The sequence below is a fragment of the Grammomys surdaster genome, unplaced genomic scaffold (assembly GCF_004785775.1).
Source record: "Grammomys surdaster isolate TR1022 unplaced genomic scaffold, NIH_TR_1.0 125606, whole genome shotgun sequence".
Taxonomy (NCBI): domain Eukaryota; kingdom Metazoa; phylum Chordata; class Mammalia; order Rodentia; family Muridae; genus Grammomys; species Grammomys surdaster.
Window position 1 is genome coordinate 1,347,287 of NW_021620449.1, and position 23,491 is coordinate 1,370,777.

Genomic DNA, 23,491 nt, shown 5'->3' on the forward strand with positions numbered 1-23,491 from the left:
CCAAAAAATCGTATGTGTTATCACAACTATTATTAAATAGTAAAGAAAAATGTATTATCTAATTCTTTAATTATTACAAGTTTCAATATACAGTAATAATGAACATAATTAGCAACATAATGGCTGTTCCTAAGAAAATCTGTTGCCACTGTAGTTTCCTGTTAGTCAAGAACTAGCAATGGCCAAAAATTTACACTGATGGAGGAGCCCAAAAAAAGGGCATAAAAGTACTGTGCTGGACAACTGGAATTCACTTAAATATCGTCCAGAAAACTAGGTAAATAATTTTTGATATCACCATACATATGGAATAAGACAGGCTGGCTGACTATGAAAAGGAAACACACACACACACACACACACACTATATTTTGATATATCTTTGGTAAATCTTGAAAAGATTAAGTAAAATAAACCATATAAAATTGAGCAAAATAAACACATGTTGTGTCTTTCTAGTTACATGAGATGTCCATAACAGGCAACACCATAGAAACAGAAGGATAACTGACAGGAAGAAAACAATGAGGTATGGCTGCCTCAATGAATAAGTTGGAGAAGGATCAAGGGAGACTCCCAACTTCAGCCTTGGTCTTCTATACACATGCATGTATACCTATGTACATACCCACACATGCCTACACACATACACAACACGTGAAAAATGCAAAAGGAAAAAAGAAAGTGTTCAAGCATATATTATCTCCAAGTTGGGTTCTTTGAGAGAAAAGCTGTTTTAAGGACTGATGAACTATTAACCAAACATTACTTTAAGCTGATAAAGTGGACTCATCTTTTTCTGGTGGCACTGGGCAAGTGTTAAACATCATTAAAATGCTGTTCTGGTCATTATTAGAGTTAAGAGTAAGGGTTTTTTGTTTTTTTCTTTGTTTTTCTTGTAGAGACAGCCTATCAGTATGTTGCTCTGGCTAACCTGGAACTCATTATGTAAATCAGGCTGGCCTTGAACTCAAGGAGATCTGCCTGCCTCTGGCTACAGAATGCTTGAATCAAAAGTGTGTACTACCAAACCCAGCATTTATAAATTCTTTAATGTCTTCTAAATAAGCAAAGAAGTTGGGAGGCAGGGCAGTTTGATTCCCTAATTGGCAGCTGTTGGCCTCCCTTGGATAAAAGGACAACCAAACAGCCAGCAGAATTATCAGCACCAGCCATTTTGAATTCCATAAATGCCTTGAGAAAACTATACAACGATGGCAGCCAACAGCCACAACTCCTGGAGGCATAGCTTCAGTCAGGACTCTTTCAAACAGTTTCTAGGAGACTTTGCTATCACAAGGTTCAATAAACTCTAGATGTCCCTGCTACCATTTCTACCTACTCCAGAAGAGTAAGTCCCCTAGTGACCTAGCAGAAGGGTTGCTGAGACTGGCACTAAAGAGACAACCTTTGTTTGCATTCAAAGTGTGTTGTGATTGGTACAAGCACCCCTTTTCTGGCCATATAAGAAGGCTGTTTGACTCAAATAGTTGAGAGACATCTTCCTGAGTAGCTTCCCTTCCATGGTGTCACAATATTAGTCACAATAAAAGGCAGAAGTGAGTAGCCTTTTCTCCTTTGCTTTGCATCAGACTGGACTGTTAACATGAAGAAAGAAGCAGTCTGCTGAGGTAGCAGAGTGCCATGAGGGCAATAGCAGGAGAGAGGCCATAACAGTAGAGAGGCAGCTGAGAAGATGACAAACATATGGCCAATGAAGAATAGGTCCTGAGTTCAGCAGAGCAACCAGGACAGAGGCAAGTGGGATGGAGTAATCAGAAAGATGGAAGAGAACTGAGGTTGTAGAAGGAGAAAGGCCATTAAAGAGCCAAAGAGACACTGCAGGCCCAGGTGGCTTAGGATTTCAAAGACTTGTCAAGCTTTTAGGGCCAATGGCTTCAGAGACCCCAGGCCTGGGAGTTCTCCTTTTAAGGAAGTAACTTTATCTGGCAAAGATGCTAGGAATAACTTTATGAGGCCATGACACCAGTAATCTTTTTGGGATATCCATCTCTAATCAAACTCAAACAGTATAATTGAAACAGTAAACTCAGAGATAGTTGGCAAACTCCGACTGGCCAGGAGAATTGGTAATAGATCAAAGGCCTCTTTTTAGACTATGCTTAGGGCTTTCTAAAAATGTAGTTTAAAGATAGGCACTCACACAGAGTTTGCCCCTGGAGGATTAGAACTCAGTAAGTAAGATAGATTGGCTAAAATAAAACTTTTCCTACTTAATAGCATAGATGATAAAAGGATATAAGTAAAAGAATTAAGTATTAGTGTTTGCTACTCATAAAAAGATCAAATACTTTCTGGAACACTTTAAAACTGCAAGTACTGCCAGCCTAAAAGCAGGCTGTCACAGAATAAATATGTTTGCTTTGGTCATAAACCCAGACATGTAATGAAAAATCAAGCACATGTCCAGAGACAAAGTGATATAATCTGTACTTTTTGAAGAATCATGAGTCTGTCTTTGTTCTGTAAAATCTACATAAATAGCCGGGCAGTGGTGGCGCACGCCTTTAATCCCAGCACTTGGGAGGCAGAGGCAGGTGGATTTCTGAGTTTGAGGCCAGCCTGGTCTACAGAGTGAGTTCCAGGACAGCCAGGGCTACACAGAGAAACCCTGTCTCGAAGAGAAAAAAAAATCTACATAAATAAAGAAGCAACCTGATTGCTAGTCAGTCAGAGCTGCAAGATTCCCCTGACCACCATGCCTGACTCCTCCCTCAGATTCCTTATTTCCTCTCACGAACCTGTCAACTGCTGGGACTAGCCCTGACAAACACTAAACAGACTGAGTAGGGTGTGTGTGTGTGTGTGTGTGTGTGTGTGTGTGTGTGTGTGTGTGTAACAATAATCATTAAAGAAAAAGAAGCCATGAATTTGAGAGTGAGAAGGGGCAGATGAGAGACTTGGGGAGTATAATCAGGGCAAAGTGATATAGTTATATTTTAATTCACTTAAATTTTCAAATTAAAAAAGAAAGAAGAAAAGTTTTGACTTCCCAGGCCTACACTAGAGCTGTAACATTTGTAGAGTTAAAGGTCCTACTACTCAATGCCTGCAGAACTTCTGTGCAAGTCCACAGTGTCACCTTCTGTGGTTCCTACCTGCCTGCCTGCTGTCACTTCCTGCTACTGTAAACATGCTGACAGATACAGAAGCACATAAAGAGCTTCTTGTCATCGGTAATTTCTATCACATTAGAGCCAACGATCTCCGGCCAGGTGACTGGTGCTACTACAAAGGAGTGTTAGTTAGCAAAGGTTTACATCATACTTTAAATGCTCCCCTGAAACGTACATCATCCCTTACATCATGTAAACTCCAGGAATGCACAGTCACTTGAGATTCATTTCTATCAAACTACAGCTTCAGTGGTCTATTTACAGATGAGTGCTGGCAAAAATCATAAGTTCTCTTACTCTTGAGCATATTAACTAACAAATTTCAAACCACTAGCTTTTTCTTCTGATACAGACTTAGCCCAAGGCCAATGCTCTAGCCCCTCCCCTAAGGCCTGAGGTACCTGAGTGAGATCTGTAATTCTGGTACAGCTGGTGGATCCTCTTGGGCTTTCGAACAGCACATTGCTTGTCTACTGTGTTTCTGCTGGCATAGTGGAACAGAGAGAGCAGGTCACTGAAACGGAAAGCCACACCCTTCATGATGCTTTGGGCAGTGTCTCCAGTAAGGAACATGGCATTGGGGTCATTGATGCATTTCATCAGCAATGCCAGCTCTGCTTGGGTGAAGTCCTGAATCTCATCACCATAAAGCTCATGGATGGACCAGGGGAGCACCCTGAGCTTGGACAGCCTCCAGGACAGGTTGTACAGGACATCTTCTTCATCAAAATACCCTTTCTGGGACCTGATCTGTTGATACAGGCAGAAGAGGCTGTAGATCTCACTCCGGTCTTCCTTGAAATTGGGGGATCGTTTCCTCCCTAATTTCTTATAGGCTTCTTCAGTCAGTCTCCCATGAGGACAACTAAGAGCCTCAAAGGAACCCTTCAGGAACGATTTTATCTCTTTCCAAATCAGTGCTGGATTGTAGGAACTTCTCCCTTTGATCATTTTGGGCCATATCTCATTGGTGAACACCTCAAATGTCACATACACCCGGGGATCACTATCGCCTGTTTGTGTTTCTGTAGCTTTCTCCTCATCATTGTAGATCCCATCAGCCTCAACCTCTTCATCATCCTCTTCCCAGCTGGGGATGCTAAACTCTTCCTGTGTGGACCATCCTACAATGGTTCTTTTTAAGCTTCCATCTTCGTTTCTCAGAAAAAAAGGCTTTGGCAGAGAAGCATCAAGCAGGAGGAGAAGCTGTTTGGAAGTCACAAACAGAGGGAAGTTTTCATCCTTCAGGTCCTGGAGTTTGTGGACATTGGGACCCAGTGGTTTATAGTGACTGGTGGCCTTGGCAGACTTGGAGAGCTCAATAAAATTTCTTTGCACCTCCTGGCATAGGACATGGTTCTTAGTCACAAAGATCTGATGTAGATGCTCCAGTTGGTGTGGGTGGTCTGGCACACATCCTTCTGCTACTTGGCTGTCCCCTGCTGGCTCCGCTGTGGCTCCTCCTGCACAGGCTTCACTCTCTTGCTCTTCATCTATACTATCCACTGTTTCCACTTTGATGGAACCCTCCTCTTCCTCATTTTCTTCTTCCTCCCGACTTGGACCCTCTTTTCCTGGGTCTACTTCCAACCTTCTCTTTGGCAAGATCTGTTTGGACAGCAATGGGCTTCCTGCCTGCTCAGCTTTCTCCCAGTAAACATGGAATTTCTTCCAAAGCCTGTACAAGCAACAGGTTGTTTTCCCAGTGCCGCTCCTTCCAATGAGGATGATCGGCTCTAGGGGCTTAGGGTTGAGGTCAATCACAGCATACTCAAGCTCACCCACTCGGAATGGATACTCCACCGTTGCTGTCATATCATTGAGAATGTTTAAGGCCATGTTGGTACTGAAGCTGTGGAACTTCATGATGTTGTACTCCGTCTCCACAGCACTGGCTGGAGGAAAGTACTCAGGATCTACCTGTTCTACGCTCTTCTCAGCCTCTGTGTCTTCCACATAGCAGCGGGGTATCCGCTTTTGGATTTTCATGTTAGCTGATACCTGTCCTTTGTTGATACCCTTCAGCTTCTTTCGAAGGACACAGGACAAGCCCCGGGTATAGGCACTGCAGATGGCCATGATGGAATCTGACAGCTTGCAGTGATCTAAGACAATGTCCCAGATTCGGATGATTTCCGTATAGACCCGCCCTGATTTTTCCAGAGAGTAAGTGTTCCGCTCCGTACCCATAATTTTCTCAGAGTTCTCACTGCACCGAGCAGAGAAGTCAATGGCAAGCTCCCACAGCATCCTGGCACCTTTGTCTAGCTTTGCTTCAAAGAGCTGGATGTTTCCTTTTGAGTGCCTCAGCCGCTTCTGCAGGCCCTGGGTCCACTCACCATTTCCCAGCTGCTGGATGGCAAGGATTATTTTCTTCTTTATAACTTTGGTCATAACCTTACTGGACAGCTTCTTCAGCATTTCTGAAGTGCATTCAATCTCCCAAGTCATGTTATCAAAGTCTTGCAGACAGGCTTGAATCTCCTGCATGGTCCAGTTCTCCTGATTATCACTGGCTACCCCCAATCTATTACCAACTGGAACAAGCTGTAAAGCCCCTGGGCCTGCCTGAGCCTGCCCATCCCCAGCCTCAGAGGCAACAGAGTTGTTTTCACTACAGCCAGAGCTCTCCATACTCTGAGTTCTCTGGAGTTTGTCTTTCTTTCCTTCTGTGCCAGCCGCTACCTTGGGAGAGTCTCGCTGAGGATAGTCCGCTGGGAGAGACATATCCAACTCAACCTGCTGGATCAGAACTGCGATGTCCTGTACAAGGCGGTCTCTCAAAGAACGTGTCCTGATGGCTTCAGGTTCCTGCCTGGTCACCTGAACATCAGGGAGAATCTCTGTGACTCCCTTAGAAAGGGTTTTGTCAGCAGTACCACATGGCAAAGACTTAAAGGAAGTCTGGGACTTGAGCTGAGATGTATGGCCCGGGGCAGAAGACCTAGAGAGCCTCCCCAGGTGGGCAGCAGGGTTCTTCCGCCTGTTCTCCGTCAGCGCTTTGTTCCAAGCCAAAAGCAGAGCATCATTCTTCTTAATCCGGTGCTTAACACCCTTGCCTGCTTTGTTCTTCAGGTTGAAGTTGATGTCAAACTTGACTAGCAGATCTATCAGCTTCTTCGTGCGCTTCAGCATGCCCTTCTGGAAGAGGAGATGCATCAATGTGTTCCCATTGCTGTCCTGGACATTAGGATTAAGGTAGTAAAATTCGGTAGGGTTGGACAAGAACAAGTCCAACAGGTGGCTGAGGAAGTTAAAGCCAATGTCAGCTGAAAGACACAAACAGAATTCTGTGAGTACAAAGCCACTCTTCTCAGGGGACAGCAGACTCTGGCCAGTTTGAGGCATCATACAGCATTGACCTTCACCAAAGATGTGATACTCATGAAATGACAATGCTCTCGGCCAAGGTCACTTGCCCCATGGGAAATCTGGCCATGTGGAGGCAGTGTAAGTGTGACAATCAAGAGTGTATATTGGCAACCAGTAAGCAGAGGCCATGCACAAGATAGTAGCCCAGCAATCGATGGAACCTCCTAAAATTACCTGATGGTATTATAGCAAGATCTAAGTCAGGATTCTTGAAGACTGATAAAAATACATGGAAAGTATTTGTAAGCTACTTACAGCCAACTTTAGGACTTAACACCCCCCACACTATAATCTGATCATTCACCATGATGTACAATAATACTAGATCTGGTCAGGAAATAGGCCTTTCTCAGATTTTTTCCCCAGATAAGAGAGCAAAGAATCAGTTCTAATATACAGCTTCCTCCTCCAGAAACAAAATGCTTAAGAAAGAGGCTTACCATTGATGTCCAGAAAGATGTGGAGCGCTGCATGCAAAGGAGTGTCACCTTCCATGAGAGAAACACTACGGGGGTCTGCACCCTTGGTCAAGAGAAGAAAAGCCAAGTCAAAGTCCTCGTGTCTCAGGCACATGAGAAGTGGCCTGTCCTGGCTGTCTTGGAGACCCTCAGGCAATGCTGGAAGGGGAGTAGAATGGGAGAAAGAGGCAGATAAGAGAGCATCAGGACCCTGGAAGGAGGCAGACTTTTTACCAATGAAAAGGGCAAGGTGCCCATCTGACTTCCAAGATGCCCCCCACCCCCACCTTTCTGAGCAGTAAGGCTTCCTAGGCCCTCAGGGAAAACCCTCCTCAAGGATGATGTCTCTAATCATGCTCCTGTCATTGCTCCTGTCCTTTCTCTAGTCCTACCACAGGACCGCACTTCCTACTGTGGAATAAGGACAGGGAACAAGAACAATGGAAATCTTAACGCTCCTAACACCATCTTCCTGACATAGTCAGGAGTCAGGACATCAGTATACTTCCAAATCTTTGCTTCTTCCCTCCCTGACACAGCTCCACTCCACGCAGCACCTCACCTTCTTTTGAGCTCAGTCCATACTCCCTTTGCACTACAGCCTCCATAGCCTCCATAACCTCCACCCGGAGGCGGCCCATCCCTGTATATCCCCATATATCCCTGTATATCTGCAGCCCTGCTATACTAGCACCTGATGCTGGAGATGACCTGTGAGTGTTGGCTTAATCAAAGAATAAAACAGGAATTCTGTCACACCAGTCATTTCTGAGATAGCAGCATACACAAGGAAGAGGCTTAAAGAAATAACTTGTAAAAGGCACTCCATCTCCTTGTGAGTGGAGCTAATACCTAGAGGCTCTGTGCTGAGTGTAACAGTTGGAAAGCCAAGGATCAGTGTGTTACTACTCTCTGTGAAGGATTACAACACAAAAAAGAAAACCACATAGCTAAGGTACTCTTCCAAAAGCCTTCACATACAAGTTCATTTAATGTGTAAAGCAGCTCTAAGAAATATAGACTGTTGTTATTCTCATTTTATAAATGAGTAGAGGTGTGACAGCCTGCTCAAGGCCACACACCTGGTAGGACAAGAGTGGTCATGTGGGGAATACAGGTAGGCATTTCTGACTTTTTTTTACTTAAATTCAATCTAGTACAATGTCCGAACATTCCAGACACACAGCTACCAATGCTCTTATAATGCGTCCAATGTTCCCACCCGTTTCTCTATAAGCCAGCATCATAAAATCCCAGTCTACTGACTAGGGAAGAATGCCACAGGAGTGGACAAAGGTCCACATGATGTATCCAGGGCAGAAAAAAGGTTTGGCCAAAAGCCAAGTGTAAATGACCATTGGGAGGGCGCAAATGTCAAGGACCTTCCACATACATGGTCCCACTTATGAGAAAAATAGGAAAGGCCTAGCTGGGATTCACAAGAATATAGCATCCCTCAAGCCAACTCACTTTAACCCCTCACTGTTTTGCTGGGAGAAAAAGATGGAAATGTGCTGGTTTCTTTAAAGGAGGGACAGCCGGTCTATAGTTGAAGCATCCAGACAAGTCACAGAGCACACTCACCTCCACTGTCAATCAGGCGGCTCAGAAGCTGGGTCCTCCTCTGGTCCCAGGAGCTGAGATGGGGAATGACAGTACATATGTCCAGGTCTGAGAGGTCACAATCCTTGATGAGGCCATTTCTGAGCTGAGGTTGCCCACTGACTTTGCGGGTGAGCAGTAGAAGTACTTCAGGCCACTTCTGTCTTTCCAGTAAGAATTTGATGAAGGTGGTGGCACAGTCTCGGTTAACATCACAAACCAGGCCAGCAGGAATTTCTTTCAAAAATAAGAATACACTATACTCCAAAAATGGTTCATATGATTTCTCTTCCTCACCCAACTACAATCCTATATATACACATAATTAAAGTGGTTTATAAGTCAAAACTTTTAAGCACTGTGGAAGTTTTATGAAGGAATAATGGACTACTTTGGACAAGTTACTTAACCATAAAGGAACATCAAAACAGGCACTGGCTCAGGAGTTCCAGGACCAAGACTAAAAACACCCAGTGAAGAAGACAGAGCCCAGGATTAAGATGTTTTTGAAGACTGAATGCTTGGTTCAGGGCAAATACTTGAGTTAGTAAAGGTCTGTCTTCAATTTTTCATAACATTGAGAGTATACTCTATTCATAAATACTGAATTACAGGGAGATATGATAGAAGAGCTGAAAATCCAAGAGCTGTTAGAGATAAGACAGAAGTGCCTTAGTCTTCAGTCCTTAACTGTGTCATAGGACAGAAGTATTTCCATCTGTTCCTTGATGTGTAGACATAAGCTGATGACAATCCCCTTTCATGATATTGATGAGTCTTAAGGTTAGAAAAAATGTAAATATGCTTCCTCACTAAGAAGACTGGCAAATTTACTATGTAAGTTTACTGTATAGATGGAAGTGGCAAGATGGGCTCAGTGAGGAAAGGCACTTGCCACCAAACCTTATGATTTGAGTTTGATCTCCAGGACCTACATGGTGGAAGGAATGACTCCCACAAGTTGTCCTGTGACCTCTATGTGCAAACTGGTACGTGTGTCCCCTAACCAATAAAGAATTGTAATTTTTGGAGCATAGAGCAGGTCACAGGCAGCAGCTCTGCACCCAACCCCAGAAAACCAAGAGAAAGAGGGACTCCCAGGAGCTTGAACTCAGGCAGCATCCCAGGTAAAAATGAATCACCTGTGATGTCTGCTGTTAGAAGTTCTAATCCAGATGCTGGCCTCTGAACTTATACTACTCAGACCTTTGAAGGGCCACTGATATCCCTCGTTTCGCTGTCTGAAGAGACCTCCTAAAATCGTAAAGATCCTTATTGGACTTGATTTACTCTATTACAATAGAAAAGGCTGGGTATAGCTCTTGACTGTGTACAGCCCTTAAAGAAGAAGGTTGCCTTTACATAGACAAGACAAGGAGGGTTAAAGAGAGCATGAAATAAGTAGTGAAGGCCCTAAGAAAAATCAGAGAGAGAAAGAGACAGATGAATGCTGGTACAAGAATTGGTTTTCAGCCTCTCCATGGTTGTCAACCCTATTTCCTCCCATCGTGGGACCAATATTTGGGTTCTTTTTGCTTATTTCTGCTGGTCCCTGGCCCTCAAATAGGCAGACTAACTCTGTGATACAACAGATAAATAATTTGGTAGCAAAACCTACTCAGATACATTATCATAAGTTAGCTATGGAGGACCACGAGATTCAAGATGAGGTTGTTACTTTATACAGGGTGTTTCCAAAACCCATCTCCACCCAACCTAAAAGGGGGGACTTCTGCCCCTAGACCAAGCAGAGAGGGGCTACCCAGAACCCCCTCTGACAGGCAATCTGAATTCTTGCTTAGGCTTCGAGGCTAAGCACTCCAAGGGAATATAAATAAAAGATAAAAATATCTATCTGGGTTCCCTGAGGGACAAGCCTGACTGCATAGGGGTTGATGTCAAAAGTATCCCCTCTCCAGGAAAAAGACATCAGGACAGGAATGGCCCTCATGCCTCACTGGACAACAACAGGGGGACTGGAGCCATTACAAGGTCCCCTTCAAATACTGGAGGTCAGGCCTCTATCCCCGCCTTTGCAAGTTTAGAATTGCCACAGCCCTTCTATACTTAGAGAAGGGAGGAGATGTCAGGGGCAGCCCTGCTTACACACTGAAGGCCTAAAATCAGCCATAGGCCTAAAATCAGCAATAGGCCTGTCATACATGTATACTAACACCAAGTCTTGGGTCACAGTGGAAAATCATTGAAACAGATGGCTATAAGCTAATGTAAACAGGCAGCTTTTGTGGAAATTTACAAGCCTGAGTAGCCATAGACCTTGTAAATAGGTAGCCTTGGCAGACAATACCAACTTAGAAAAGGACAAGTGAGTCATAGGCAGAGTCATAGTGACTTGTCCCCTGAACCTCCACCCAGCCGATACCCGATTCTGAAGATATCTGTATTCCCCCTGAACACCCACACTCCAGTGTCATTCCCTTCCCCATATCCTGCCTTTCTGTGTTTATAACCCCTGTGTGAATGAATTATGATTTGAGAAAAAATAAGTTATAAAAAATAAATAAATAAATAAATAAATAAATAAAAATGTAAATGAATGTAAAAAAAAAAGAATTGTAATTTTAAAATTACAAAAAAATGAAGAATGCCAGTTAATTTTAATTCATTCCCTTTTTCTTTTTCTTTTTCTCTTCCTTTTTTTTTCTTTCCCTGTACCCCTCCCTCAATCCCTTTCTTCTTTTTTGGTACTAGAGATAGAACAAAGGGTACATATAAGTACAAATAGGTAGGTACTACCATTGTCCTACACTCCTGGCCCTTGTTTGTTTGTTTGCTCGGTTTTTCAAGAATTTATTTTTTACTTTTTACTGGCTGTTTTGTGTGTGTGAACTCACATCATGCACCCCAGTCCCACTCATGTCATTATGATCTTGAGGCTGGCTCACCTGCAGCCCCCACATCCAGGGCCAGCTCGACTGTGCTGCCCAGGCAAGGAGCAGGGCCTAAAGAAGATTGGGGGCAGCACTAGCTCTCCTGCTCTCATGATCCCATCGGAAGGAGCGAGGATGGGGAAAACTGACTCTTTTTTTAAAAAATGATTTTGAGTTGCACAGGCTTAGTTTGAATGCACTATGTAGTCCAGACAGGGCTCCTCCTGCCTCAAACCCTTAAGCAGCTGGTATTGCTTAAAGGTATGTGCCACTGCTTTTTGGTTACATTTGAATTTCAAATGAATAAACAACTTTTTAGTTGAGTTCATATAATACTGGGGATATATTTACATTGAAAAATTTGTTTATCTGAAATTCAAATATACTGGGCATTCTGTACTTTGTCTGACAATCATATCACTAAAAAAGCTGGATAAGAATAAACCATTCCAAAAAAGGTTCCTATGACTTCTCTTCTTCCAACTAGAGCAGATGGGAGAAATGAAGATTACCCAAATAAAATAAACTTGATTTGCACTTGCTGGCTTTTGCTTCCCATCTTTTTCTAAATCTTTGAAATGAATATTCATTAATACAACAAGAGAAATTAAATATAGGTTAGTCTATCATCTTTCTTTAACAAGGTAAAGTATAAAGGCAAACTTTTAAAATAGATATCTGCAGTTCTGACCTTCAGAATCTGCTCATATATTCTAGGAGGGTGAAGGAGTTAGGCCTGAGTCAGTCAAGACTGTCATCCTGATCAGAGTTACTGGTTCTGCTGGTAAGATCAAAAATGAAGTCTGGGGGAGGGGCAGGATGTTCAAATGGTTTCAAAGGGGATATGAGTACACCAATCCACATATGTTAATAAGTCAGGGGGTTAGACACCTGGATTTAGTTTCACTAAGTCTAAGATGAAAGCTGGCCAGAGGCCAGGCTGGGTTGAAGATGGAAGAAAATGGGTCCAGGTGACAACAAAGCCAATTGTGACATTTTTAGCATATAAGTCAAAAATATTTTTAAAAACAATTTAAGCCAATTTGAGTTGTGGGGAGGAGTGGAGCTAGCTAGAAGGAGCACAGCAGCACACACAGTCCTTAGAGAAGTCAGGAAGTCTGAAGCCACAGATGATGAAATGCAAAGGATTTTCAAGAAATAACATTACCACCTGTAGCCTTTGGAAGAATTGTTACCAGACTCCAATAATTTAAGTTTTACTTTTACAACTTTGAGTAAGTGTAGTGACATTTTTGAGAATTCTGGAATTTTTGTTTCTTTTAAAAACACAGAAATATTATAAGTATTTTTGTTTTAATCCCAGGTGCGGGATTTGGGGCTATTTTTAACTAGCTGAAGCAGCCATGATTTGCCTTGTGCTCCAGCAGAGGCATGGTTTTTCCAGCTACAGATAGTTTCTCTGATTGTGTGACATGTGGAATTCTGGGAACTTTTCAGAGGGTATATAAATGCTAGAGCAGTGCTAGGCAGGGTTGATGGTTGTTAGTTGTTCAGAGCAGGAGTTGGTTGTAGTTTGTTAGTAGTTGTGCTCAAAGAAGAAACGAAAAGAAAGAAATTAGATTCAAAGGCCTTTATCTTTCTTTCAGCTCTTTTTTTCTCTCCTATTTAGTGATGGGGTGAAACCCGAATAGAGGATGGGAAAAAGAAGAACCCACAAAGTAGCAAAGACCAGCTACAATTAAGTTTACGTGAGGATAAGTCAGCTTGTGGTTAGGCCCAAAGACTACCTCAATGTGATTTGCCCAAAATCATAAGACCTCAAAGAAGGTGGTCCCATTCTAGAGTCTGGAGTGTGCCATTTATCCTTTATCCATTATTATATAAAACTTGGCTGACCTTATATATAATCCAATTTACCTAACCTCACCCTAACAGCTACTGGGCATGAGCATTTTAGTGAGGGAAGATGGTCTGGTTACATTATGCAGTTGGCTCACAGATGAGGCAAAGGGGGAGGAAGACAGGGTGACAGTACCAGAAACAACCAATTAGTCCAAGGTCACACATCTGACTAATGGTGGAGCCAAGACAAAAGTTTCAGCTGTAACCACTGTGATATGTGACATACCCTGAAAAGCATTTGGGATTTTTCCAGCCATTCTCTCTTGAATTCTCAGTAAAATTTACACATCTCACCCTTAGGAAGCTGATTCAGGGATTGAACTCAGGGCTTACACTTGTTAGGTAAGCAGTCTATAACTGAGCTACATCATTAGTCCCATTTTTTCTTTTTTCTTTTTTTTCTTTTTCTTTTTCTTTTTCTTTTTCTTTTTCTTTTTCTTTTTCCTTTTTTTTTTTTTTTTTTTGAGACAGAGTCTGATTGTGTATCCCTGGCCGGTCTGTAACTTACTATGTAGACCAGGCTGGTGTCAAATTCACAAAAATCTGCCTGTCTCTGAGTCCTGAATACTGAGGTCAAAGGCATGTACCACTTCAAATAAGTACATCTGCTAATCAATAGCCTAAAGTTCTCACTACCTATTCCAGAGGGTGGGATTCCTCTCCTGTTTCTGGAATTGGGACTCACTTCCAGCCGCTAAGACTTAAGGGTTTCAAAGGGTTTCAAATGTACACCTAAGAAAAAATTTCTTTCTCCCAAAAGTACTTAACTTTATTCTCTACCTAGTGTTTTTGTGTGTGTGTGTGTGTGTGTGTGTGTGTGTGTGTGTGTGTGTTTCAGCATCTTGTCAAGTCCAGGTGTTTACTACATACAATCCAGGACAGCTCCAGTGAAGCAACCCCTAGATACTCCAATCTTTTCTCACAGACACAGACACTTCTACTGGAGCTGTTCCTTCTGATCTATCTACAGATGATTCCACAGACTCTGAACAGCAAGGAAACAGCTAACTCTCCTATGACTGGACCAACATCATTATACCCATTTCCTACATTTCCTAGAGACGCGTTGCCCCAAAGTCAGCAGGAAGTAGCTAAAAGATCACGATGACCATATTCTCGCTCCATCATCACCTCTTTCTAATTTTTCTTTTTTAATTAAATCAAAATGGGCGAATGTTAGCATTTTGTCTAGGCTCTGCCACACAGTTACCTGGCAAGAGCCAGGTATGCCTGACTCACTATAAAAGGGGCTGCTCGCCCCCTCCTCTCTCTTGCCTTCTTGCTCCTGCTCTGACCCCTCCTTCCTGCTCTCCCCTTTCTCCCTATTCACCTCCTCCATCTCTCTACATGCTCATAGTTGCGCGCCCTCCCTCCCTCCCTCCCTCCCTCCCTCTCTCTCTCTCTCTCTACCCCTGCCCTCTCAACTCCCCTCCCCATTCCCTGAATAAACTCTATTCTATACTATACCATCGGGTGGCTGGTACCTCAGGGGGAAGGGATGCCTCAACACGGGCCTGCAGAGGCACTCCCTTCCCCCACATCTGACTACACATCCACCAAACATATTCTCTCTCCTTATCTTTTTATAAAACATAATACAGACCCCAATTTTTTAAATGCTAAACTTAAACTATTTAGAACCTAAAACCTTCTATAATTATCTAAGGTTTATCATCAAAAGTTCTTTTAGGATAGTTTCCTGATTTTCTCAGAAAGAAAAAAGCATGCAATTTTACAACAGCCTAAACAACTCAGCCAATATCTACAGAAGAGACAATTGACTGTGACATATAAAAAGTATTACAGCACCAGCTTCTATTGCTAGCACTACAGAAACTTTAAGGAACAAGAGCAAAACAGCTTTCATGAGCCCAAAGTCAAAGTGAAAGCACTTCAATGTCAGGGCACACTGAATGCTTATGAGACCAGAAGTCCAGGCAGAGTTACATACTCTACAATGCCTTCTCCACACACCTGGATCCCATTTCAACAAATAAAGTCAAAACCCCAGAAATATGTGCCACATATGTGCCAACTTCTATGGTAAATACCCACAGACTTCTAATCAAAGAGCCTCAGATGTGAGGCAGCAGTAGGAGCCACCATATCACATACTACATTACATGGCAACTGTTTGTCAAAGGCCCCGTGCCACCTGCCTTGAAGCCCATGTTAAGTCAGAAAATACGCGTGGTGTTATGGAGACTGGCTAGCACTCCTGGATTTGCCTCTTACCTGCATCCTAAGGCCTATGACTACACTGAAAACCAACAGTACTGAAGAGAAAGAGTAGGACCTTTTGTAAAAGAAGCACTTCCTTTCCTACAAGGCTGATGCAAGTTTGGCACTTCTCCCTGCACAGTACCTTTAAAAGCCTTCCGAAAAGATCATTCTTCCCACAGGAAAATTAGTTTAGCATAAGAGTCACATGAAAATAAACAGGGGGAAAAAAAAGAAACAAACACGTGGTTGCAGGATATAGACTAGTTAAGAAAGCAACTGCAGACTGGGAAACCTCCAGCTTGTGGGGGAGGGCATAAAATGTTATAAACAACACAGAAGGCTTAGAAGGGCCATTCTAAACGTGACAAATGGTGTCCCTGAGTGAAGGCTGCAGATATCTTTTTATTATCTAAGTTTTCTGTTCCTTTTTTCAAAATTTCCACAAGCTTAATATGAAACAAAAGAAATACCAGAAAGCAAAATTGCTTGTATGCTGTAATCAAAGATTTTTTTTTAAAGATGACTATTAGCTGAAACATAAGCAAGAAAAGCAGACTGAAAATACACCAAAGTATAATTAACAACAGATTGGCATTGGGACACAAAATTCCATTTTTACAAATTTTCTACAGTGATCATATTTAGTAAATATAAATAAGAATAATTTGAAATCAAAATTAAAGGGAACTTCTGAAGTTGCAACAGAGCTCAGAATTTGTCAAAAATAGACATAAATTATTTCAAAAAGAGACTTCAGTTTTACCCAAAGTCTATCATTCAAGGTATAAAAGACAAAACTAGTAAGTTTTATTACACACAGTTCGCTCAGGCTAACATATCAATCCCAATTAATAAAAGAAAAACAAATAACTACACTTAGAATAAAAGACTAAATGATCAGTTCACAGATACATTCAGTTTTCCTGGTAGGCAAATCTGTGGGTAATTAGTATTTGCTTTCCTACATTTCATGTTTTTTCTTTAAAATTACAAAAAAAAGAGGGAAATACAACTGACACCCTAGATCCACGGCCTGAGGCTGAACTCACTGACAAGGAGAGCCCTCCTGGCAGAAAGCAGCCAGCTCCCCTTCAGAGCTGGACCCAAGCTCATTAGGCAAAGCCTCAAGGGTGAGGAGGAGACCTCAGGCAGCAGCAGATAAAGGCTCCATCTTGCTCCTGGTCCTAAGAAAAGGCCTAGCAGCAGCTCCCAGAGTACATGGACATGATGCCATCTGGTGGTGGCCACCAAGCGCTGTCAAAGACAATTTTATAATCTTGACTGACCAAGATTAAAGCTTTATTGCTCAAAATGCATTCCCTGGTAACTGGTGAGAAATGCAGAATCTAGTGTTCCTCTTAACTCCCCAAATCAGAATTTGCATGCACATATGTATATATAAACATTGAGAAATATCTCATCTTGAGAATAATAGAAATATTTAGCGAAATCATTGTTTCTCACTTAATGCCAAAGGCCAGCCTATCCAAAGAGATCAGTCTCATCAGCAATAAATGGGGTCCACAACTTCCAGAAACAGTAAGTGGAGAAAGCACTGTCAATCCTATTCTGTGAGCTTGTTTATTCATCCAGGTGCGAAAACAACAAACCCTGTCCTTTCAGTGCTGAGATCAGGACCACATGCATAAACCTCATCAGATCCCACGTCAGACTGATCAAGATGGAGGCACAAGCAGCCTCAGAATGGATCCTCCATAAACCAGTACTTTGATTTGTCCTCGAAAATAATGACAATGAGGAGGTAGGGCCCACACAAGGAAACTTAAATTCATCTTCATGCTGGTACCCCAACACCCTTTTCCTTGAGTTCTTCATCTTCTCAGCTCCTGCTTGGACAGAAAGGCCTCTTGGAGGCCTAAAATTTAAAAGTAGTCAGATACAGTGACTTCTAGCTTACTTATCTAAAGGCTATCTAACTAAATAAAGGTAAATTTCCAGTTCTCCAGATACATAAGCCATATACATTAACAGCCATATGTGACCAATGACTATCATGAGACTAGAGACGCAGAACACGTCCATCTCCTCAGATGTTACATTATATGGAGCTGATCTAAAATAAATATTCCATTCTCACTATAGTTTTTAAAATTGTACAACAGGAAAAATCTTTAAAACAAAATAAATGAATGCAAGTCCATGCAGCTATATACCCTCAAAGGGACCGTGTGGGATGTCATCCTACTCATAATCACATTCAAGGACAGACTTCTAGGAGGCTCTGCTGAGGACACTTTGACAAATACAGGAGAACTCAATTTACAATCCCTTCCTGCCACTAACTTCATTTTCTTGCTTGATTGGATTCCTTTTATATTTTCACTTTTAATTCTGTGTTTCTCTATTGTCTTTCACTATTTCATCATAGCAAAAGATACCTTCATACTCAACGTTCTAAAACACCTCTGCATAATCAATAGCTAGCACTGAGAACTGGGTCCAGTGAGAGCTGGAGCCAATGAGAGCTGGGACCAATGAGAGCTGGGACCAATGAGAACTAGCGCTTTGCACTGGACTGCAAGCACTGTCAACCAGACCACCTGGGGAAACAACTAGCAAATCATGGAATACTATCCATTCCTCTTCCCCATGCTTTCCTGCCAACAAGTACAACTTAACCGTGATGAGCACAAGGAAGACCAGCATAGATTCCATTGAGCCTTTCTCTTGGTTCCAAAACCAGCTTCTTAATTAATGTCAGAGAAGAGCAGGAGGAAGGCTGTCTCAGGGTTAGGGTGTGGCTCAGAGGAAGAGCACTGCTTAGCAAGGACAAGGCCCTGGGTTCCAACCCCAGCATCACAAAAAATAAAGCCTGACTCAAATAAGATGCTTTTAAGGTTAGATGATGTTAAAAGGCTCCATTTAAAAATATTTGAAATATTCTAAGAATTAAGACAAGAATTAATAATATTTTGTAAACATGTCAGCCACTTCATACCTACTAATGGTCCTTTCTTGTTATCTTAAAACTTCAAAATTTATAGGCAAAGTAACCTCTTTGGTTACTTTAGATTTCTAAAGTTGTGAAGGTCATTCTGAAACTGAGATTATATAAACAGGCTATCAGAAGGCATGTCACAATTGTTGGTTAATTACACTGCCCTACAGGGGGAGAAAAATCTCAATTTCTTAAAATATGAATACATTTAAAAACAAAACCTGGTATGTCACAGTCTGAAGTGTGAACATCCATGGGTAGGAGGGAGGGTTGAGATTCCACAAGTATGTTCCCCTCTGCTTATTATCATGGCCGCAAGAAAACAACAGAAGGTACTTTAAATTAGTAAGTAAAAGTTAAAACAATCCCCCCAACAGAAGAGTTTGCCTTATGGAAGCTGAAGAGCTGGCCCAGGGGTTAAAAATATTTATTGCTCTTCAAGAGTACCCAGGTTTGATTCCCATCTCTGACACATCAGCTCACAGTCGCCTGTAACTCCAGCTCAAGGGGATCTGACACCCTTGTCTAGATTCTTGGGGTACTACATATACATGGTACACTTACACCCCTGTAGGTCAAACACTCACAGCAATAAAACAAAAATAATAAATAAATCTTTCAAAAACCTCTTGTCAAATTGGTTTTCAGCCTCTCCAAGGTTGTCAACCCTATTTCCTCCCATCTTGGGACCATTATTTGGGTTCTTTTTGCTTATTTCTGCTGGTCCCTGGCCCTCAAATAGGCGGACTAACTCTGATACAACAGATAAATAATTTGGTAGCAAAACCTACTCAGATACATTATCATAAGTTAGCTATGGAGGACCACGAGATTCAAGATGAGGTTGTTACTTTATACAGGGTGTTTCCAAAACCCATCTCCACCCAACCTAAAAGGGGGGACTTCTGCCCCCAGACCAAGCAGAGAGGGGCCACCCAGAACCCCCTCTGACAGGCGATCTGAATTCTTGCTTAGGCTGCGAGGCTAAGTACTGCAAGGGAATATAAATAAAAGATAAAAATATCTATCTGGGTTCCCTGAGGGACAAGCCTGACTGCATAGGGGTTGATGTCAAAAGTATCCCCTCTCCAGGAAAAAGACATCAGGACGGGTATGGCCCTCATGCCTCATTGGACAACGACAGGGGGACTGGAGCCATTACAAGGTCCCCTTCAAATACTGGAGGTCAGGCCTCTATCCCCGCCTTTGCAAGTTTAGAATTGCCACAGCCCTTCTATACTTAAAGAAGGGAGGAAATGTCAGGGGCAGCCCTGCTTATACACTGAAGGCCTAAAATCAGCCATAGGCCTAAAATCAGCAATAGGCCTGTCATACATGTATACTAACACCAAGTCTTGGGTCACAGTGGAAAATCATTGAAACAGATGGCTATAAGCTAATGTAAACAGGCAGCTTTTGTGGAAATTTACAAGCCTGAGTAGCCATAGACCTTGTAAATAGGTAGCCTTGGCAGACAATACCAACTTAGAAAAGGACAAGTCATAGTGACATAGGCAGAGTCATAGTGACTTGTCCCCTGAACCTTCACCCAGCCGATACCCGATTCTGAAGATATCTGTATTCCCCCTGAACACCCAGACTCCAGTGTCATTCCCTTCCCCACATCCTGCCTTTCTGTGTTTATAACACAGAAATGTGTGAATGAATTATGATTTGAGAAAAAATAAATTATAAAAAAAAAAAACTCTTGTCAAACTCTGACAATTCCAATAATCCTGAGATGACATCAGACTGTCTCCCACACCAGATATCCGCTCTTCATTTAACCATTCACAGGAATGGGTCTTTATGAGGAATTTAAATATTTCCAGGATACAAACAGTAACCATTTCATCCAATCTTTTATTCACAAAAGTGACAGAAGAATCAAGAGATAGTTAAAAGGGAACAATAGCATCAGAGAGAAGCAGGAAAAGGAACCAGCAAAACCTCAAAAGTAACATAAGTAATCCCAGGATGGGGGAGACATTCTTTAATGTAATCCAAGAAGATGAGGCAGATGAAAACAATGACCCACTGCAGTAAGAAACATGCTGGAGAGAAGGCTCAGCCTTTAAAATCCCTGGCTGCTCTGCTAGAAAACATGGGTTTAATCCCAGCATCCACAGGGCAGCTCACAACCATCTGTAACTCTGGCTTCTGTGGATCTAATACTCTCTTCTGGCCTCTGAGAGCAGCAGGCACACCCTGGTGCAATGATATATGCATGCATGCAAAACAGTCATATGCATAAAATAAAATTTCTCAGGAAAAAAAGAAATAATCAAAACAAAAAAGAACTCTTAGAAATTAAAATCATGGTTTTCCAAATCTTAAATTGTAGCAGTAAACAATGGGAATTATAAAAGGAAAAGCTGAAAACCAAATTAAGTATATGTATGTGAGGGGAAAGTAGATAAACATACAAACAGCAAATTTAGCCAATGACTCAGTAGTAGAAAAAGATTGGGGTGGGGGAATAAAATGATAGGAGATCTTTTCCCTGAGCTAAGAAAGACAAATTAGATTAAAAGAACTAGCAAGCACCACAAAAGAATAAGTAAAGACCTCCATCCTGATATATTCCAGGAAATTTCAGAACTCATGGCCACAGAATGTTCTAGAAAAAGAAACAAAATGACTAACATCAGACTTCTGATCAGTGGCAATGGAGGTTAGAAGGAAATTAATAATTTTTTCAAAATTGTCATGCAATTTTATAGAATATTGTATAAATCTAAAGATACAATGAATTCACAAATATACTAGAAAAGGCTGCCACTAAATGATGGCAGGTTACTGATAGCTAATTACAGAGCTGGTAACAAGATGAGGCAGGGCAAGGGCAAGTTGCTGTCAATAAAACATAATAACATATCCAAATTAGTAATCAACATGAAGATAAAGACATTTTCGAACACTCCATAACTTTACCATCCACGCTTCCTCCCTGAAAACCTTAACTCAAGTATGTATTCTTGCAAATCAAGAAAGATATCTATAGGTAACAAGAAGTCCAGAGGTCGTGCATGAGTCCAGGCGCTGTAAGGAGCACAGTCTATCTACACTTATTAACCAGCACTGCTTAGAATGGGTCACAGACAGCTGGTGATTCATTTCTATGGGCCCAGCCATGAGGCTTATGGTAGGAAGAGTAATATTTAAAACAATCACAATACCATGAAAATGCCACCCACTGGTTTCTGATTTTAGAATCAACCCATAGATGAGGCAGGAAACATTTAAAGAATTAGGGATAGAAGACAAACAGTACAAATGGCATTACCACACAAGCCCAGCAGTGGCTCTGGTACAACCATCCGCTCCATCTTACACAGCAGTCTCCCCAAATCAACAGTCAAAAAATAGAGGTGTAAGTGTATTTTGAATTGTCAGCAACAACTATTTCTGAGAAGTAGGCTTAATTTTGGCTGCCTCCTTCCTATTCTATATGGTTTTTCCATGTGCGTGCATGGTGGAGGAGGGGGTCACCCACACTGTTCAAATGTAGAAACATTCCAAGAACATCATAGATGCTCTCTGTAAGTTATCTCATTCTGTCTTTACAAAAACACAAACATATTTCCTGAACATTGGAGGGAAAGTTTCACTTCCACCTACACATCCAAAGAAAAGATAAATCAATTTACATCTAATGTCACAGAACCAGTTTCCCAACACCTCCCCACAAAAAGTGAAATCATTGGAGCTGTACCTGATGGGCCCTTAGCACTGGAAGGCAGCTTTTCCAGGTGACTGTTGATTTTGTCAATCGCTCTGAAGTTCTTGTTCCTCTTGAGAACATCCACCACAGAGCGAGCGTGTCCATCTAGCAGAGTGGGGTCTGCTCCAAAGCTCAGGAGCATCTGTACATCTTCAGTTTGTCCTAGGGCAGAGCAGATTGAGAAACGGGAATGTTCATGCCTCCTTCCATAAGGAGATGTCCCCATGAGTGCTCAAGGAACTGGGGTCCCTCTTATTTAAGCAGCCTAAACTGACAGCCTTGGGCAGTCCACCCAACTCCCCCAAAGCAAGGAGTCCTGGTTTGGAGTGGGAAGGACAATAGCTTTTAAGAGGTTCAGAAGTGCGCTCCTCTCTACCTTTCTCCCCTCTCCTTGGCAACAAGCAAAGAGAGGGGGAATCTGGTTACTAGGCAACAGTTACAGCTGTAAGGATAAGAGCAAGCTGTGACTTCAGATTTCTTTATCCCCTGGAGGAAGCAGAATATTGTTCCAGAAAAATACATATATTTATGAAATATAAAAGTAAATATGAACATATGCATACACACACACACACACACACACACACACACGTCTGGTGACAGAAGGAAAAGGGAGCAATTGCTTTGGCATTAGGGTTTTGTTGTCATCATTGTTACTCTGCCCAGCCCCAACCTTCCAGCTGTCAGCTGTTTGTGCTCAGATGTACGGAAGTACGTGTCTGACAAGCATCAGCATGTCTCAGTGATCATAGATCTGACTATTTTCAGAATAGAACAGGTATGTCCCTGGGGTGCACAACACTTACACAGGTACAAAGAATTAAATCAATGCTAACCTTCAACTCCCCTGTGTAATACTTACTAGCGATTACTGTCTGATAAGGCATCTCCATGCCAACTATCAGGGGGCTCACTGTGCTATCCTCCACCATCTCTGTACTCACAGCTGCCTCTCTCACTATACAAAAAAAATTAAAAATGTATACTTCCTGTTTACTGACATCTGGCTGTAGTAGGCACAATACTAAGCCCTAAGGTTCCTGACCCATGATGTCTGTATACTCCATCATATATTAATCTAGATGCTGCTGTAATGAGACGCTGAAAGCCCCCAATCAGCTAACCTTAAGACAGATTATCCAGTTGGGTCTGACCTAGTTATATGAGCGTCAAATGCCAATGTCCTGGAGACCAGAGAGGAAAACCAATCATCAAAGAAACAAAGATGAGAGGGGCAGGATGCACAGAAAGTTCTTCTCTGC

General features: G+C 42.1%; 1 protein-coding gene across 1 annotated transcript in view; it reads right to left on the reverse strand.

Moving 5' to 3' along the window:
- Positions 1 to 23,491, reverse strand: part of Trank1 (tetratricopeptide repeat and ankyrin repeat containing 1) — an 85,458-nt gene that overhangs the window by 24,243 nt on the left and 37,724 nt on the right. The window contains exons 8-11 of the mRNA XM_028787105.1: positions 22,221 to 22,391; positions 8,552 to 8,806; positions 6,950 to 7,126; positions 3,539 to 6,406 (exon numbers count right to left, since the gene is read on the reverse strand). Of these exons, the coding sequence (XP_028642938.1) occupies positions 3,539 to 6,406; positions 6,950 to 7,126; positions 8,552 to 8,806; positions 22,221 to 22,391 (3,471 nt within the window). The remainder of the gene's footprint in view (positions 1 to 3,538; positions 6,407 to 6,949; positions 7,127 to 8,551; positions 8,807 to 22,220; positions 22,392 to 23,491) is intronic.